General features: G+C 34.4%; 1 protein-coding gene across 50 annotated transcripts in view; it reads right to left on the reverse strand.

The window, feature by feature from the left end:
• The window catches only part of RIMS1 (regulating synaptic membrane exocytosis 1), a 490270-nt gene that overhangs the window by 77799 nt on the left and 392325 nt on the right, over positions 1-20146 (reverse strand). For 39 of the 50 annotated variants that reach the window (XM_032409467.1, XM_032409504.1, XM_032409498.1 and 36 more), the window contains one exon: positions 16872-17038. The exons of the other annotated variants lie outside the window; for them this stretch is intronic. In XM_032409467.1, coding sequence (XP_032265358.1) covers positions 16872-17038 — 167 coding nt within the window. The remainder of the gene's footprint in view (positions 1-16871; positions 17039-20146) is intronic. 50 annotated transcript variants of the gene reach the window in all.

The following is a 20146-nucleotide window of genomic DNA, read 5'->3' on the forward strand; positions in this document are numbered from 1 at the left end:
TTTATATTCAATCCCTTCAAATATTCCAGCCTTTCAGAATTAATTGCCTCTGTTTAATTCTTACTGAATTTCACTCATACACACATACGCACATGTGTGAGGCTATAAGTAGTCTCTGGTATTGAGGATGTACATACATTTTGTTAGTATATTATTAGGTAATAGACTTATTCCTAAGTATTTCTTGTTTCTGATTGTATTATACTAATGGTATTTTACAAATTTAATTTCCTAAAGTTTGTTGCTAGTACATAAAAATACAATCAATTTTTGTATTTTGACATTGTATCCAGTGACTTTACTAAATTCATTTATTAATTCTAATAGTTGTTTTATAGATCCGTTTGAGTTTTTTACATGAAGAATCACTGTGAATAATGACAGTTTAAATTCTTCATTTGTAATCTTTATAGCTTTAATTAACGTATTTTTTCTTGCTTAGGGCCATGTGAATAATGTTTAATAGAAGTTGTGGGAATGGCCTATGAAATTGGGGCAAAAGTGTTCAGTATTTCACTATTAAATATAATGCTTGTTGTAGGGTTACTGTAGATAACTTTTATCGTCTTAAGAAAGTTCTTAGTTTGCTAAGATCTTTTATCATATGTGCTGAATTTTATCAAATGCTTTTTTCCCTGTATCTATTGAGATGATCATATATTTCTTTCATTCTGCAATGAATTACATAGAGAAAAATGTTAAACAAATTTTGCATTTATGGAACAAAAAATTTTTGTCATAATGTATTTTTATTCTCTCAATATCTATCTATCTACCTAGATTCAATTTACTAAAATTTTGTTTTATCTATTTTAATGAGAGATTTTGGTCTGTAATTTTCCTATCTTCTAATGTCCTTATCAAATTTATCAAAGATAGGCTGGCCTCACAAAAAGATTTAGGAAGTATTTTTACTTGGACTTTTTATTCTCTAGAGTAATTGGTATATGCCTGAGAGCATTCATCCTTTAAATATTTGGAATAATTTACCAGTGAATCCACATGGGTGAGGAGTTTTCCCTGTGGGGAACATTAAAATAATTACAGAATCATTAAAAAATAGCTATATGACTCTTCAAAGTTTTTATTACTTCTTATCTCATGTTTAGTAAGTTGTACTTTCCAAGAAATTTGTACAGCTCATCTAAGTCAGGGTTAGGCAAACTTATTTTGTAAAGAGCCAGATAGTAAATATTTTAGGCTTTGTGGGCCAGATTGTCTCTGTTGCAATTACTCAACCTTACTATTATGGTGGGTAAAGAGCCATAGATAATATGTAAGCAAATGAGCATAGATGTGCTCTAATAAATCTTTATTCACAAAAAAAAGGCAGTGGGCCAGATTTGGCTTGTTGGTCATAGTTTGGCTAACCCTGATCTGAACTGTAAAACTTACTGGCATACTATTATTTATACCATTTAAATATTTGTGTATCCTACACTGATATCTCCCTTTTTTCATTTCATGACATTGGTTATAAGTATTTAGTCCATTTACTTTTGATAAAATTAATGAGATAGCTGGAACTGACCCTATCACTTGCCACTTATTTTTAATCATCATGTTTCTTCTTTTACTTCTCCATTTTTGCCTAACTAGATTAATTCGGTATCTTTCTCTCCACTATTAGCATCTGAGTTATGTATTCTTCTATTATTTATTAGTGGATACCCTAAGGATTAAAAACATATATACCCTTGACTTATTAGAAACTTCCTTAAATTAGGTATTTTATCCCTTTCAGAAGAATGCAAAAACTTTAGAACAGCTTGATTTCATTTCCTTCCTTTCCATCTTTTATGCAGGTGTTTTATATACTTTACTTCTACGCATTCTTTTTTGAGAGAGCGAGAAGGCGCACGCACGCACGCATGCACAAGTGGTAGGGGAGGGGCAAAGGGAGAAGGAGAGAGAATCTTAAGCAGGTTCCATGCCCAGTGGATCATGACCTGAGCTGAAATCAAGAGTCCTATGCTTAACCGACTGAACCACCCAGGTGCCCGCTTCCACATGTTTTAACTACCACAAGATGTTGTTATCATCATTAACTCTTTCCAGTGTTCATTCTTTCCTCAAATTTAGTGCTTCCAACTGGGGACATTTTCCTTCAACATGGAGTGCAGGTCTACTGGTGATGAATTCTCCTACCTGTTTTATTCCTTCCTCCCTCCTTTCCTTCTTTCCTTCCTTCCTTCCTTGTCTGTAGGATATTTTTGCTGGATAATATTTACTAAGCATAAAATTTTAGGCTGGCAAACTGTGGAAAGAGCCAAGATGTCCATCAACAGATGAATGGATAAAGAAGAAGTGGTATATATATATACAATGGAATATTATGCAGCCATCAAAAGGAATGAGGTCTTGCCATTTGCAACGACGTGGATGGAACTGGAGGGTGTTATGCTGAGCGAAATAAGTCAATCAGAGAAAGACATGTATCATATGACCTCACTGATATGAGGAATTCTTAATCTCAGGAAACAAACTGAGGGTTGTTGGAGCGGGGGGTGGGGTGGGAGGGATGGGGTGACTGGGTGATAGACACTGGGGAGGGTATGTGCTCTGGTAAGCGCTGTGAATTATGCAAGACTGTTGAATCTCAGATCTGTACCTCTGAAACAAATAATGCAATATATGTTAAGAAAAAAAAAAAAGAAGATAGCGGGAGGTGAAGAATGAAGGGGGGGAAATCGGAGGGGGAGACGAACCATGAGAGACGATGGACTCTGAAAAACAAACTGAGGGTTCTAGAGGGGAGGGGGGTGGGAGGATGGGTTAGCCTGGTGATGGGTATTAAGGAGGGCACATTCTGCATGGAGCACTGGGTGTTATGCACAAATAATGAATCATGGAACACTACATCTAAAACTAATGATATAATGTATGGTGATTAACATAACAATAAAAAATTAAAAAAAATTTTAGGCTGGAAGATTCCTTTGTTTTGTTTTTTGTTTGATATATTTTTTTTTCCTACAGCATTCTTCCTTTTGGTCATTCCATTGCTTTTTTGGCTTTCATAGTATCTACTGAAATTTCAGCCAGTCTTATTGCTTCAGTGAACCTCATGTCTCTTTCTTTCCCCTGAGATTCTTTTAAGAAATGTTTTTTCTTTAGGTTTCATACTTTGATCATGATATTGATAAACTTTTTTTTCCTATTTTTACATCCTGGGATTTTTAAAAGGTTTTTGGAATCATAATTTGATGTATTTCATCAGTTTTGGAAAACTCTCAGCTAGTACCTTTGTTTTTAAGTATTGTTACTGTCATTTCCTCTCCTTCTGGGATCCAAATTACATGTAGATTAGACCTTTTCATTATGCCCCACATGTCTCTTATGTCCTCCTCTAATTTACGTCCTTGTTTTCTCTTTGTGCATTGATTTATATACTTTTCATTGACCAGCTCAAGAATTCTCTGTTCTACTCTTCTAATATGTCATTAAACCCACCCATTAAATTTTTGTTTTGTATCTTTTAGTTTTAGAATTGCCATTTAACTTTTTTAGAATGGGTTCCAGGTCTCTGCAGAAAACATCCATTATCCTTTGTTTTCTGGAACATATTAATCATGGATATTTTAAAGGCCCTATATGAAAACTCTGTTGTTGGTTTTTATTCATTTGGTCCTTTTCTATTAATTTAATTTTTCAATCATGCCTTATAAATTTTAATTAGATGCCAGACACTGGGAACGTTTGCTCTCTTATTTTCCTTCAATAAGGGTAAAATTTTCTTTTGGTTGGCAGAGAGAAGTTATCTTGTTCCTATTCAGAGCTGGGTTTAAAGCTCTGCTGTTACTCATAGAGTGTAATGCATAACCCCAGAGTTTGGCCCTTCTGGAATTTGTATGAGAAACTAAAGGTATTTTTCAAGCCCCTCTGACTGTGGAACTTGAAGGTGATCTGTGTCTCCCAAGCACTGGGCACCCACTGGAATCTTTGCTCAGCTCTTTAATCTTCTAGCCACCGCTTTTTGGTTCCTTGGAGTCTTTCCCTGTGCATGCTCACCTCGGGAGTCAACAAATTACTTTAGGAGAATCTGTAGCAAGTTTTGGAGCCCTCCATGCACAGTTTCCCCCTCCTTTCCTTTGTCAATTCCTGACCTGTGATCTGCCTCCTCAGTCCAGTAAGAATCCTGCTTTCTGCTTGGGCTATATCCCATGTCACTGAATTGGAAAGTACCTTCAGAGAAAACTGGGGTAAATTTGGCACTTACATCATGTTCTTCCCTTCTTTCAAAGATTGAAGCCCTTAAAATTTCTGCCTGTTTTATTCCTTCCAAATACCCTCAAACATTTGCTTGTTTTTGTTGGTTTGGAGGTGGGAAGGTTAGTCTGATACAAACTATATTGCCATGCCTGGAACTGGAAGGACTGTGTCATCTTATTGCTTAGTTTTGAATAATGGTAGAATTATCTAGACCAGTGATGTTTTCAAAATCTCTAAAGGTTAGCAATGAAGATTTACGTATTGTAGTTGTGCTATAGCAATTTATTTCTTTGTGAACTACACCAAATAGCTTTTGCCATATCGATCCCTATGTGTCCCCCCAACAGCCTCTCTGCCATAGCCAACTTGTGAGGCTTCTCTTCTGAGGTGATGTCATCTGCTACTCTGAAGCATAAAATGTCATTTCAGTGTTTTCCAGTGTTAAAACTGTCCCAAGTTCTCACAGATTCTAGATGGGAAATTTTTTGATTGGGCTTTCCAAAGCTGTGCCATTTATTTTAGAGAGCTCTACATTCTATTCAATAGGTGAATAGGTCAGCATCTACTCTTGATGTTTCTCCTCATTTTAGTCCAGACTTCACTGAATTTGAAAGTTGTTTTTTTTATCATTTATAATTTAAGGATATGGTTGTCTCCTAGGTTCATGCTAGATCAGGTTATTAGTATCTTTCTTAAAAAACTTGGGTAGTTTTCAGCTGGCAATTAGAGAGAAATAAAAACCTCTGTTCTCTGTAATCTTCAGTGTATGATCGTGGAGTTCTATGTAGGAAGCAAAATCAGTCAGTCTTGATGACTCATTTCAGTATGCAATCTCAATGGGAATGATATGCTTCCAAATAATAACTGGTTCTTGGTGGAGGTATGAGGGGTAAACATGTCTTAGATAGAATGGTTTGTGGTCCTCTAAAGAGCCACAGTATATAAACAGATACAGTGTTATTTATGACATTAAAATGTCACCTGGGTAGGACAATTAGGAAAATAACATCTAAAAGACTCCTTAGGGGGTTGATAATGGTAAAAGCATTGAGGAACAATGCATTAGGAGGAGGACAGGAGAGGGTTAAAATTAGGGTGGCTTCCAGTTTTTTGATTTGGGAACCAGGTGGGTAATGGGGTGGGAGGAATATAATTACTCTGTTCAAATACTAAGTAAGCCAATATGTTTTTATATTTGTTTTAAGAAATATATTAGGATCTCAATGACTGCAAATAGCTAGTTAAAAATATAGATCTTCATGTATTTCCAGGCTATTACAAATCAATTAAATATGTTTGTACACACACACACACAGTTCAACAAAAGCTGGTGTACAATATTCAGTGAATACCAAAACATTAAAAAATAATCCTGTATCACACATTTCTTATCTGTCAGTATGACTGGATGAGAAACTTCCTAAATACATTCTGTAGACAACTTGTATTGATTGTTTATGCGTAACTTATGTAAGCTCTAAATCTTCTCCATGGACATGGATCTCTCTCTACCTTCAATATACCCACACATCTCTGCTCAGTGCCACACTGTCCATGAAATTCTTTTTTTTTTTTAATTTTATTTATTTATTTGACAGAGAGAGCGAGAGAGGGAACATAAGCAGGGGGAGTGGGAGAGGGAGCAGGGAGCCCGATGTGGGGCTCGATCCCATCTTTTATGTAGGTGTTTTATATATTTTACTTCTATGCATTCTTTTTTGAGAGAGTGAGAAGGCGCATCATGACCTGAGCCCAAGGCAGACGCTTAATGACTGAGCCACCCAGGCGCCCTGTCCATGAAATTCTAATTACAGTTGACTCTTGAACAATGTGGGGGTCAAGAGCACTGACTCCCTACACAGTCAAAAATCTGCCTATAACCTTTGGTTTCCCCTAAAACTTCAAATACTAATAGTCTACTGTTAACTAGAAACCTTACCGATAAACATAAATAGTTGATTAACATATTTTGTATATTACACATAGTATAATGAGAAAAGAAACATTAGTAAGAAACTCACAAAGAAGACAAAATATATTTACAGTACTGTACTGTATATGCTGAAAAAAAGTCCACATATGAGTGGATCTGCACAGTTCAAACCCATGTTGTTCAAGGGCCAACTGAACTTGTGGTGCAGTGACCATTCACCAAGGTGTAGCAATTATTCTCTATCAATCTGTGGAATGTGAAGACCTATGCGAAATTTTTCCTATTGTTTTGTTTTTTGCTTGTCAGCAACCAATATTGGACACGCCTTCCAGTTACACTGCTCCCACGGGAATAAAGAAGGTCAGAGACATTTGCTTGTGTCCAGAGTAACCTGTTCAGTATCCTGTCATCTTGGCCACAGCTGACTGAATCAAGGATTGGCATCTGAGTTGAAAGTAGCCTCTAAGGGCAGGAAGACAGTCTACAGGGGCGCCTTGGTGGCTCAGTCCGTTAAGCATCTGACTTCGGCTCAGGTCATGATGCCAACGTCCTGGGATCCTGGGATTGAGCCAGAGATTGAGCTGGCATAGGGCTCCCTGCTCAGCGGGGAGCCTGCTTCTCCCTCTCCCTCTGCCGCTCTCTCTGCTTGTGCTCTCTTGCTCTCTATCAAATAAAATCTTAAAAAAAAAAGGAAAACAGCCTACAGACTGCCCAAGCTTTGGACCTCTATTTAAGAGATGCTCTTTATTTGATGGTTACTAATCGCTCCTTTTATCAGAGGAGCGATTTTCCTTCCTTAAATTCCAACATCCTCTGAGTTTCCAGAATCTCTTTCTCTATCTTAGCTGTAATCTCCCGTTACTCCTTACATTATTTTTCCATGCTCCAGCTGCCATTCTTCCTCACATCTCAAGTGGTCCTTTCTCTGCTGGAACTCCTCTCTCTCCTCATTTTCCTGACCTCAGCTCTCTTCGCCTTCTTCCTTGGTGTTCCTGACTGCTATTTTCTCAACACCTTAGACCTCACTGCCACTTCAAGATCCGGTTTTCTTTGCCCTGCCCTGACATTTGCTCTCTAACTTGGGATAAAGTCCCTAGGTCCATAGTTCTTGCTTTTTACACCTACAATTATTTTTTTATTCATTAATTTCATTTTAAAGATTACCCTTTAAGTAAATTTAAAAACTCAAGAAAATAGTAATACCTTAAATATTAAACATCTATTCTAGCAATGTGGTAGATGATACATTCTGAAATTTTTTCACTCCCAAATGCCTAGAAATTATGTGAAAATTACAACAAATACCCATTACAATACAAACCCAAGTTCAGAAGAAAGGCAAATCCCCTTAGCCAAAAGACCAAGAGGGAACTGAAAACAGGTTGCTTAATGGATTATGAATGTCTTGGGAGGTTTTGTAGAGAAATTTAGAGTAGGCCCAGTGAGGAGTCAGAACTGAAATGCCTATAGGGGTCAAGACCCTTAAAGAATAAGGAAAAACTCGAGTCCTCCCCTAAGCCCTAAGAGCTCTCACGGGTGACATTCTATATTTCAGGAAGACAGAGAAGGCTCACAAAATGAAAGTCTGACACACGGGAAATGATTAGCAAAGAAACTAGAAAATACATGGGGGCAATTCTAAAGCATTTAAAAGCAAAAATAACATCTGATTATGGGAGAAAGAAAACAACATATAATTAAAATACTGGAAAAAATATGTAAATGGTAGAGGGATAGTAGCAGAGCTAAAGTGACTATAGTAATTTTTTTTTCCTAGGAGGAACTAGAGGTACTTAACTTTAAATGTATTATTTAACTAAATATATATATTTGAAACACTAAATTAGGCACTAAAATCATAGAAATAGTATAATTTCCAGAATAATAGAGGGGAGAAATGAGATAAATACAATTCAATTAAAAACCAATCAGGAAAGAGAAAAAAAATAATAATAAAAATGGAAAATATAAAATAAGATAGTAGAAATAATTCCAAATATATAAGAAATCAAAATAACCACAACCTGATTAGGTAGCCATTTAAATAAGAGAGAATTTCAGGTTGGAAGAAAAAAATTCCAAATCCAGCTACATGCCGTTTACAAGAGATATAACTCATACATACGGTCACAGAAAGGTTGCAAATGAAAGGATGGGAAAAGTTCGATTGAATACTAATAAAACAAACCTTATGTTCTCATATAAGATAAAACAGACTTTAAAGCAAAAGAATATTATTACTAGAGGTAAACAGCTTCACTCCATAATCATAAAAGGGTTAAATTACCAGGCTCTCAGTTCTAGCTCTACCGCATACTAGCCACGTGAATCCACTTTTGTCTTTATTTGTAAAATGACATTATTAATAATTTTGGCTGTTACAGCACTCATGATCTTGCATGTGAACCATTTATCAAAATATCTGGTACATAAAAAAGAGATACTTAATAAATCAGTATTTTTAATACATTAATACATTATATGTTAAAAAAAAAAAGAAGATAGTAGGAAGGGAAAAATGAAGGGGGGTAAATTGGAGAGAGAGATGAACCATGAGAGACTATGGACTCTGAGAAACAAACTGAGGGTTCTGGGGGGGGTGGGGGGATGGGTTAGCCTGGTGATGGGTATTAAAGAGGGCACGTACTGAATGGAGCACTGGGTGTTATAAGCAAACAATGAATTATGGAACACTACATCAAAAACTAATGATGTATTGTATGGTAACTAACATAATAAAATAAAATTAATAAAAAATATAATAATAAACATGTTTGTACTTATGGCAAAATTATGAAAGTGACACACGAAATAGGGGAAGTTTGGAGAGCACTGGTTCAAAGTAAAAGGATATTGTATCCATTCCAAATAATAGGATAATTGCCACAGAAATTTGAATATTTACCCAAAGAGAGGGTATTTAATATTGATAACCAGAGTTCATGCCTGGTGACCAATAAAACAATTAGCTGCCAGTCAACATAATACAGCGAAGTTTATAATCTCTACTTGGTTCTCCAATGTGCAAATATAAACACGTAAACACAGTGTGTTAAATAGAAACCTAAGAATCTGTTAGAAATTTTCCATTATGTATTTTTTGGCATAAAAATACAGTAACAACTTGCGTTCTTCTCAAAACAGTCTTCCTGCTATTTGGTAGCTACTATAGCCCTGAGCATCCTTAATATAGCTGGTCTGTGTGGTAATACAACACATCAAAGACAAAAGGGTGACATAACTGGCCCCTGAGGAAGTCCTCATGTGCTCTGAAAATTATATAGCATTGAAGCAAAGTTAGTCAACATCTTAGCAACAGGGGGTTTCTTATACCTAAGACTGATCTCTTATAGAAGCAAAACAGTCCCATATCTGGTATGAATCCAAATGGTGGTACTGCTGGACATTGGTCATAACCCCACACTAAAAACACTGTTCCTCACCCTTTGTCAATGGCAAAGATCACAACTACAAACAGATCCTATACAGTGATGAGGAATTTGAATTCTGGGGACAGATTTTTTTCTCTTTGAAAAGTATTCCCAGGGAATAAAATGGTTGCATTTGAAAGTTGCTCTAATATTGTCAATTCACCTTAGGATTTATCACTTATGTTATTTTCCTTGCATTTAAAAGATGTCTAAACTTTATACATCTTTAATAATATGTTATACTGAAGATGTGTTGTTAGCAGCATATAAGTTAACTTCTTATATATTGTGGGGAAAATAAGAATTAAGCAGGGAGAATTATATTCTTGTTTTAATAACAGAATATTAAACGTGCAACTTCTTTTAGGTTAAATTAAATTAGAAAATTATTGGAAAAAAACTTATACACAATCATAAATAGACTTGAATAAATTTTTCATACTCTCTTCCAAAGACACACTGACTTATTTTTCTAATTAAAGAAAATTTTCTAATTATAATTATCTATGATGTCCATTGAACATGCTCTTTAAAATATTTTAAATTTAAAAAGAATCTATAATTCACTTTTAACAGAAGAAATAAAACTACAGGGAAGTAGACTTCGATAAATAACAACATGTTGCAACATACTTTTAAAACTCCATGAACAGTGTATAGTTACATTTCCCCCAATGAGTCCTCACTTAGATCTAATTACAATCATTTCCACAAATAGCTCCATCTTTATAAGATATTCCAGGTTGCTATTAACTTTCAAAAACTTATTATAACTGACCATTTTCATTGTCTATTGTATAGTAAGCATTTATCTCCTATTCTACTGACATTCCCAGAATTTAACTAAATACATCTCGGTCAATCTATAATGAACTCGCAGAGTAGAAAGGTAACAAAGCAGGCTGGAGCTGTTTCAAACAAGGCCAGGGCTGCTTTACTTCAAGCCGCAGTCTTAAATGGTCTGCAAGGAAGAACCTCACCAGGAAAAACTACTCACCTGTCCTAAGAGCTCTGTATCTTTGCCATTATCAAGACTGTTGTGTCACTTCGTTCATAGGTCAAGCAGTATTTTGTGTATGTTATGAGTATGGCATACTTTAAATATCTGGCACATTCAGTCTTATGGTATGTTAATGAGTATGGTATGGTAATTTTACTGTACCCCCTTTTAAAGGGCACACGGCACATTCTTTCCTTCTCTTTACAGCTTTAATCTGGTCACAGAAAATAACAGTGGTGATGATTCAACCTTGGACTATTAAAACTAAGCTGGTACTGTAAAATAAGCCATGAGAAGATCACTAAAATATCTCTTCTTTCTCAGATATTCAGTATCCAGTATCTTTCACTGTGTTCCAGTTCATTCTGTCCCCATCATCAAATTACCATGTTATTCTCCTCTCTTTCTTTTCAGTACTTTTGTAGATCTTAACAGACTGCTTTTCCATAGTACAATAGGAGAGCATGCAAAATTAAGGGTGGATAGCTCTAAGAAAAAATTCCCTCTTGATCACTCTTAATATAGTCAGTGTCAGCAGGCTTAATATTTACTAAGTATAAGGGGCGCCTGGGTGGTGCAGTAGGTTAAGCATATGACTCTTGGTTTCGGCTCAGGTCATGATCTCAGGGTCCTGGGATCAAGCCCTGCGTCAGGCCTCGTGCTCAGAGCTGAGTCCACTTAGGATGCTCTCTCCCTCTCCCTCTGCTCCTCCCGCTCATCCCACTCATGCTCTCTCCCTCTCCCTCTGCTCCTCCCGCTCATCCCACTCATGCTCCCTCCCTCTCTCTAAAATAAATAAATCTTTAAAAAATAATTAGTAAGCATATAAAATGAAAGTTTAATTTCTTGTTCTGAGCTATAAATGTAGCAAGTCATTTTTGCAGTTAAGTATTTCTCAAATGCCATCACAAAAAAATCCAAAGATTATTTTTAAATGTTATCCTGTATTCCCTTGCTGAATTGAAGAACTATTGTGAAATAAGATATATCTGAAATTTTCTGTAACATTTTCCAAACATAACTGCAGCATCAAATTGATTTTCTGGAAGATATTAACCTATGCATTTATTTTCTATCACAATTTAAAATATCAAAATAGTATAATCTATAATGTTTTAAAATCCCACATCAATATAAATTTATAAATAAATATATAAAAACAAACATATTTCTCTCAGTATATGCTTACTAATTATTATGCCTACTGACACCAAATGCCAAATTTCAGTAAATTTATGGTTGTAAGATTACTATTTGTATATAGAAGATAATGTTTCTTAAAAAACACCTCATGTCATAACAAGTACTCATATCAGTAGGTTTGAAGAAATGAATAAATGCATGAATAAAGTCTCTTACCACCTTAAAAAAAATCTTTCATGTCTTTTAAACTATGAATGTAGAAAACAAAGATAATTTTGCTTTTGAAAATATTCTTTAAAAAGGAGATGATAAAAAAGGCCCAAAACTATTTGCATCAAATTTGCTTTTCAAGTTTGTTTGTTAAAATCCATCTAGTTCTAGAAAGCCACCCTTGTGGATCTAGAACATGTTACAAATGTGAATACTGTTGGAAAACAGTTGGTTTTGACAAAGCTTCTAAAATTGTATAACATCTGAGAACAGCTATAGGATTATGCTTGTATTTGCTTTTAAAACTTGGTTTTGTATAAAACATCTGAAATTTGTCTGCCTGGAAAAAAATCGATATATGATAAAGATGAAAAAAAAAGTTCAGAGCTAGACCAAGAAAATTCATCTCCTTTCTGGGATGACCATGTTCTTTAGATGTAAAAGTAAACACAAAGAACTCAGAAACTCAACCTATTCTTTCTGACTTCTAGTATATGCATTTTTTATTGTCAATTGTGCCACTTCTACTAATACAATGTACATATTTTGTAGTTGGATGAGAAAACATTCTTTGAGGAATATTTAAGCAAATACTAAATTAGAATTATAAGGCACATGCAGAAAAATCTGAAAAACTCACAAGCTCAATCTTTACTGATGCTTATTATTTTGAAGTATTAAGTGTTGACTTTGTATTATAAGAATCACCCTAACAATTATTTAAGTTTTAAATGGTTTTAATTCGTGACAATTAAAAAAATAACTTTTAATTCATTATATCTACACAAGGTTATTTACCTTAAATACAAACATCATAGTCTATTTTTTTCCTACTATAGTTCCCCTGCATATGTAAACTTTGAAAAAATGAGATATGTTTTGGACTACTTTGAACGAACTAGTCAGTATGCATCTGGAGGAAGGGATACCCTTTCTCAATTCACACAGAACCATGTTGTTTAGCTAGTGGCATACGTGAGTGGATAAGATACTTGGTGCATAACCATCTCAAACACAAAAGATTCAAGTGATGGCCCATGAATTCCTAATACTTTTCGAAAATGATATTTTAAAAATTGCTCATCAAAACATATTTATATTTATTAACCTGTAAACATCCTGTAAGTGTGTAATTCTATCTGTCCTCAAATAGGCTTTGAAGCAACTATTTGGCTTTTATCTTTTAGGCAGAAAGATGCTAATTATCTAAAAAAGATTTTCCCAAATTGCTTGCAAGAACTCTTCAATATATTAATAAATGTCCTTATAAAAAAAAAGCATTGTGCAATGAAATAAGTTTGGTCCATATTGGAATAAGCAAAGACAAACAAGTTGTTTCAAGAGAGAACTTCTTGGGGCACCTGGGTGGCTCAGTCGTTAAGCGTCTGCCTTCGGCTCAGGTCATGATCCCAGGGTCCTGGGATCAAGCCCCGCGTTGGGCTCCCTGCTCAGCGGGAAGCCTGCTTCTCCCTCTCACACTCCCCCTGCCTGTGTTCCCTCTCTCGCTATGTCTCTCTCTGTCAAATTAATAAACAAAATCTTTGAAAAAAAAAAAAAGAACTTCTCAAGACCTTAAAAACAATGTGTACTGCAAATCATTAATAGGAAAATGTAGTAAGCAGTGTTTAGAAAACTAGAAATTATACAGAAGGTTGTACAGCCCACTGCTCATTTCAGATGTGCTTATCTCAACATTTTCTTGGTTCGTAATATACTTGGATAGAGGAAATAAAAACTGTACATGGTATTTTAAGTGCCTATATACTATGATTTTGCATAATGTGGGTAAGATTATGTCATATAGTTTCTTCCTACAGTCCTTTGTGAGAATACTAGGTATTTGGTTCACTTTTAGGATACTGAACACTGTCTTTGGAAATGCTATAATGTCTTCTAAATCCTTTTGTTGACTTCCAGAATAAAATTCATCTAATGCAATGTATAATAAAATATTTCTTGTGTCATAGGAAAATTTGACTCAAATATATACATATATGTATATATATATAGAGAGAGCAAAGATATATATCTTTTGAATATATATATAATGAGAATATAAAAGTAAAAATAAATTTAAACTCTTAAATAGATTATAATCTCCTTGAGTGTGTAACCTAAGTATTATACTTTAAGGTAGTGTTGGAAAATAATGATGTCCTTACACATGATAGGAATTCAAAAGTTTGCTGCTTTTTTTTTTTTTAAGATTTTATTTATTTGACAGAGAGAGACACAGCGAGAGAGGGAACACAAGCAGGGGGAGTGGGAGAGGGAGAAGATGGCTTCCTGCCGAGCAGGGAGCCCGATGCGGGGCTTGATCCCAGGACCCTGGAACCATGACCTGAGCCGAAGGCAGACGCTTAACGACTGAGCCACCCAGGTGCCCCAAGTTTGCTTCTTCTTATTATGACACATAAATACATTCTATCATCATAATTGATCACACTTGTTCATCTTTTATCCATGAACTTGAATAAATAGAATTTTAAAACCTATGCAGATGTTAGTTAAAGAAAAAAAGAAATGAGAAGCAGCATTATATTGAGAATAATCATTCTTCACAGTGTTAGTTATGAGAACAGGGAATATATAAAAGCTGAAGAGCCCGAACCATTGTTCTAATTAGTGCGGCACAGCATTTTTATATGGATGTCCTTTTTTTTTTTTCATCCCATAACCTACTCTCAGGTTTTTACCACATGGTTGATGATGGATGCAGAATAACTCTGTGTGCGTGTGTGTGTGTGTACAGGTGTACTTGTGTGCCTATGAGGATATTCAGGAGGAAGAAGCCTACGAAAAGATAAGGAGACTGAATGTCAGAAGAAAGAGCTACCCACATCCCATATCTGATTTTTCTTCTCTATTCCTCCTAGGTATTCTAAGAAATCACATGTGTACCACATACAGAGAATCAATCACTGGCCAAAAGTATGGGACTGCAAGAAAAGTAGTTCTTCACGTTAGCTTAAGGGGAAACTTGATTAGCCGTTAGCTTTAGTGCCTAAATTTACCTAATCCACTTATATATATAAAAAAAAAAACAAACAAAAACTTCTCAGCTCCTATGTGTTCTAAACTGCAAAGAAGGGAAAGGGAAGCTGAAAACAGAAATGCCTCGAAAGAACAGATTTGTCACTAGGAAATTTATTTGTACCTTTTTTAGGTCCACCTCTATCCCCACCACCTTCAATAAGTAAGAAAAGTCATATGAATCAAGGAGACAAAGAATCCTCCAACTTTTGCTTCTTCTCATAATATGGTTATAATTAGTGTTGATTTGTTAAGCTGGCATATTCCCACAAAGTAACACTGGCTCCAATATCAATATACCACCATGTAGTTTCTTCTGAACCCCTTTGTATGAAATCATAATCCCTGTCGCACTGCCTAAAGTTTCTGTTCTTTGCTTTCTTCCTCAAAAATCACATAGCCAGTTTTTTCCTAAAGATCAAGTTTTGAAGAATACTATTCCTAAAATTTCAGGAGAATGAAAATAGACCCACAAATTATTCCTGCAGTTGGCTAGTAATATGAATTCTATTCACCAGTAATATTTTAGAGCAAGGGACTCAAGGTGCTTGGCTCTATTTTGAATATAAATAAAAATTACCTCAAGATTTATGGTTTTATAATTGTCTAGTAAGTTGTTTTTAGTGATCAAACGTGAAAGAGTCCTTGTTTAAGTCCTATTTATCAATACTCTTGCTAAATTGATTAGTTTTGAAACATAATCTTATTAATATTTCAATAAAAAGAAACTATTAGAATGATTTTTACCCCTTGATCTTAGGCAGCTCAATGTGATTATGTCCTTTAGCTCCTCTAATTCTATCTAAATTTTAGTGAACTTCATATTCCATTAGGACCACATGCTAAGAATATCAGAAATAGAGATAATCATGTTCTATTAAACATCATTATCAGTTGAAATTGCTCATGTAGATTATCAGAATATGACACTGTTAATTAACAGTAAGATAATTACTCTCAATTTGTTTCAACAGGGAAATCCAGAAAGAAGGAATGCTCAAAGATATTTTATTGTACATCATCATAATGTGTGGTAATAGATTTTCAGAGTATTAGAAAGGTAATTGCTCCTATTCTGAACATTTATATTTCTTGGGCCTCTCATCAAGCCCCAAATTCCTTCAATGAGACTTCTATTTCTGATATTTCTGGAAACTAGTTAAGAACAAATATAAAATATGCCTTGTTCATATTGAGCCTGCTTTAGGTAAGATGGCACTTGGATTCCTGTGGTCTTTTCCCTTTCAGCAGGGTATTTGCATTGTAAAAAGACAAGAGCACAACTGGTGATTTAAACAAACTTCATGCAAATTTCTTACAACTCATGGAATGTAAACTAGGGATGTGTATTTTGTGTCACATCTGCTCAACCCTACTCTGAAAGCAGACCAACTGCTATGGGACTAAAGAAGAGATCAGTAAACTACAGCCCATGGGCAAAATGTAGCCTGCTTCCTGCATTTACGAATAAAATTTTATTGGAGTACAGCCATGCTAACTTGTTTGTATAGCTTTCACACTACAATGACATCATAAAGTAAATGCAACCGAGACTGTCCAATATAGCCGAAATATTTACTATCTGGCCCTTTACAGGAAAAGTTTTTTTAACACTGGACTAAAGGATGCTCTGTGGATTTAATCATATTAGAAGAAACTCCCGTAAATGTGACTCTGAGCAATCTCTAACATTATGACTCCAGTTATATGCTAGATAGTACCGAATGGTCTATAGGCGATAATATACAACACCAAAAAAATGCTCGACCCACTCCCATCCCAGTTACGTTAGGGAAATGTTTCTGCTGCTTTACCTAAACTGTATTTTAGCAAGAACATTAAGAAAGCTAGTTGCATTTTTATACCATGGATACAGACCCAGTTTATATAAACAGTATTGCCAACTCACCTGATTCTACCCCTGGGGTGCTCAGATTGCTCTGACATAAAGCTTGTGCTGCTGAGGCGTGAGGCACTGCTGGTTCGGGAAATGGCGGACACATCACTGACATCACTATCTGATGATTTGGCAGAGACGTTATCACAGCTTCTGTACTGATCTTTATGTATGTTATACTAAAGATTAAAAACAAGAAAGTGTGAGCTCCATCATCAGGTTGTGGGAAAAGAGACATACATGGTGAGGTTAATGACTACTTAGCCCATGCCAAGTAAAAGTGTACTTTCATAAAAGTAGGTGTGGAATCTAAGATAATAGAAACACTAAGGTAATATATGATTTCCAATACAAAAATCCTACATCCTCTGAGTCATAAAAAATGGCTTATGAAACTTTAAATGCTTGAGTGGAAAATTCATTGAATAAATTACTGGCATATACTTGAAACTTCAAAATGTCCTTTTTTCCAGTGTATCGGTTTCTCTGTTCCTGCTTTGATTTTCATTATTGCCTGTTTTGTTCAACTCTACTCTATGCATAGTATAGACTGCTTCTATCTGCTTCTATTTGTTCACCTCTACTCTATGCATGGTATAGACTGCTTCTATCTATTTTGATTCTTTCCAAAACTATTCAATTTACCAATATATTTTCCCTGTTCTAAGACTTCAGCGTTTCAAATTTCTTCAAAAAATGTATCTCTTCACAAAGAAGGGCTGGTATTAAAGTTAAGGGGCTGTGCCAAAGAGGAGTAAAGCAATGGAAGCAAAGACTGGACTCCAGTTTTCTACTGTAGTTTAGTTAGACATTTTCAGATTTAAACTATCAGCTCAGTGTCAAAAGAAAAAAAATGGGATTCCTATTAAAATCTGAATATACACTATATGTTGTATTTTTAAATTTGTCTTTGATATTCATTATCTAAGATTTTAGGAATCATTAGGTAGAAGATTAAAACATGCAAAGTTGTCAGAGCAGTTAATATACTCTTCTTTCTACTTGACTTTTATTGCAGTGGAAGACACAGCAAGTAGATTTATGTATTATTATTTAACATATGTGTTTTCATTACAATAAATTGGTTATAAAATAATTACTTAAACTTAATTACATATAATTTAAACATATCTAATATACTAAGTGATTTCTCTTATTTTTGGTACTGGAAGTTAAGATAATATAACTTATTAATAAAAGAACATATGACTAAACATTGGGTATTTAAGTTTCTTAACGAGGAATTTAATTTTACATTTATGCATTAAGATATGAAAATATCAAATGTTTATTAAACTTGTAGGAAAACTCATCTATCCTCTGATGCTCCATATCAGATGAGTTTTAATGAACCTAAAATAATCCAAACACTATTTATAAAAATTTCTATAAATAATTGTCTTGCTAAAGTACACTAAGTAAAATGATGCTAAAACCCTGGATCTGTATATACAAAAAGAAGTATAAAGCAGTATTTTTTTTTTAATCCTAGAAAAGAGAATCATGTTTACTTAATAATTCCTCAGATAAGAGTAGTTGAGGCCTGAGGTATTTATATGTTAGTTTTAATTCTTCACCTCTCATGTGTATATATTGGGCAAAGAATTTCACATCAAGTATGAAAACAACTCCAAATTATAGACTATCAATGAAATTATCTTTTCAAAGAATTTTTTTCATAATTGAGTAAGTTGTTTATGAAAGCCATATGTTAAATTATAATCCAAAAGAAAATTCATATATGTGCAGAACTGAGCTACTTCTACAACTTCATGTATGATCTAACATTAATACAATTTAACATAACATGCATTTTAAAGTAATGTGATAATGTTTCACCATCAAATTCTGTTATATCTTATACCATGATCCTGACATGATTCATTTCAATCAGAACTGCTTTTTATCTACAGAGTAGATGTGGTACAAACTAAACACAGTTTTACACAGCTATCCTCACAGCAGGATCTGAATTTAATACTGTTAGTGGGGTACAAATGTAAGTCCTATATTACTTGTCTTGGAAACTATTTTGCTAAGTACATATATCATATAATGATTATGATGTTTCCAAACATACTGAAATGATAGCCTGTCCATGAGGGGATATGAAAGAATTGGGTTCTAATACGGTAAAAATTTACCCAGCTGTAGATTTTCTGCTACTGTGTTGACACCCAGAACAAATGTTCCCTTTATTTGGCAAATGCCAATAATAAGCAGTGTAGACTATAGCATAGGATAGATATGTGAGTATACACAAAACTATTTCTCCAACTAAAGAAATCTTCCTTCTCTATAAGCCATCTCTTCCTCAACATTTTTGTATATAGACTTTTGCTATTTCAGCAGAGATTAAACAAGGGATTTTAAAAGATTGTATATCATATTAAATTTTTCAATGCTGGGCCAAAGAACAATCCATCACTTTAACACAAGATCACAGTTTTCTTTGCATTTAATTATTTGAAGGAAATGAAAGACTTTTATCTTCACTTTTTACTACTATTATTTACTTATTTTCAAAATCTGTTAGGAGTTTAAATAATCACTTGATATTTCATCAAGCATAATTTGTTAAATTTCCTATTTAATGATTAAACATTTTAATGGAAATAAATTAATTGTATTTTGAGAAATATAGTATCACTGGGAGGAATTTATACTAGTCATACAGCAGGGAAATAAGTCATTGATGTGAGGGCAGATTCTAATTATAGGGCAGCTATTTTTAAAAATAGTAATAAACATTTAGCAGCTACCTACAAAACCCATCCCATCAATCTTGGTTGCTGTTCCTGGGTTATAGAAACATAAACACTCTTTAAAATGTGAGTGCCTAAATGCAAACTCACCCTCCAATTATGAACTTCACCCCATCATTAAGGAATGCAACACTGTATAACATCATTGAAAAAATAGCCTAGTATCACATTTCAGGGATCCTGAAGTAGTCTCCTGTGTTTCCAAAAGGAAAGTTAGTGCCAATTCCCTGCTCAAGACGGGGTTCGGGAGGTTCCATATTTTAAAGGAGGTGTCAGGTTTGAAACATCTTAGGAATTATAGTATATTTGTCTGATAATTCTTTGCCCTGAAGAAAATCTAGTTCTATTGGTGTATGGTTCTAAGTATTTTGAGAATGGTTAACTAATTTCTAATTTGGCAGAATTTCAACAAAGGTGTTCATCCAAAATGTCAAATGGATTAAAACACTAAAAAAGAATCAAGAAAGGAATAAAGTTCAAAAGTTAATGAATATTAAATTTATGACAATACTAGTTCTTGAT

The sequence above is a fragment of the Phoca vitulina genome, unplaced genomic scaffold, assembly GCF_004348235.1.
Source record: "Phoca vitulina isolate PV1807 unplaced genomic scaffold, GSC_HSeal_1.0 scaffold11, whole genome shotgun sequence".
Taxonomy (NCBI): Eukaryota; Metazoa; Chordata; class Mammalia; order Carnivora; family Phocidae; genus Phoca; species Phoca vitulina.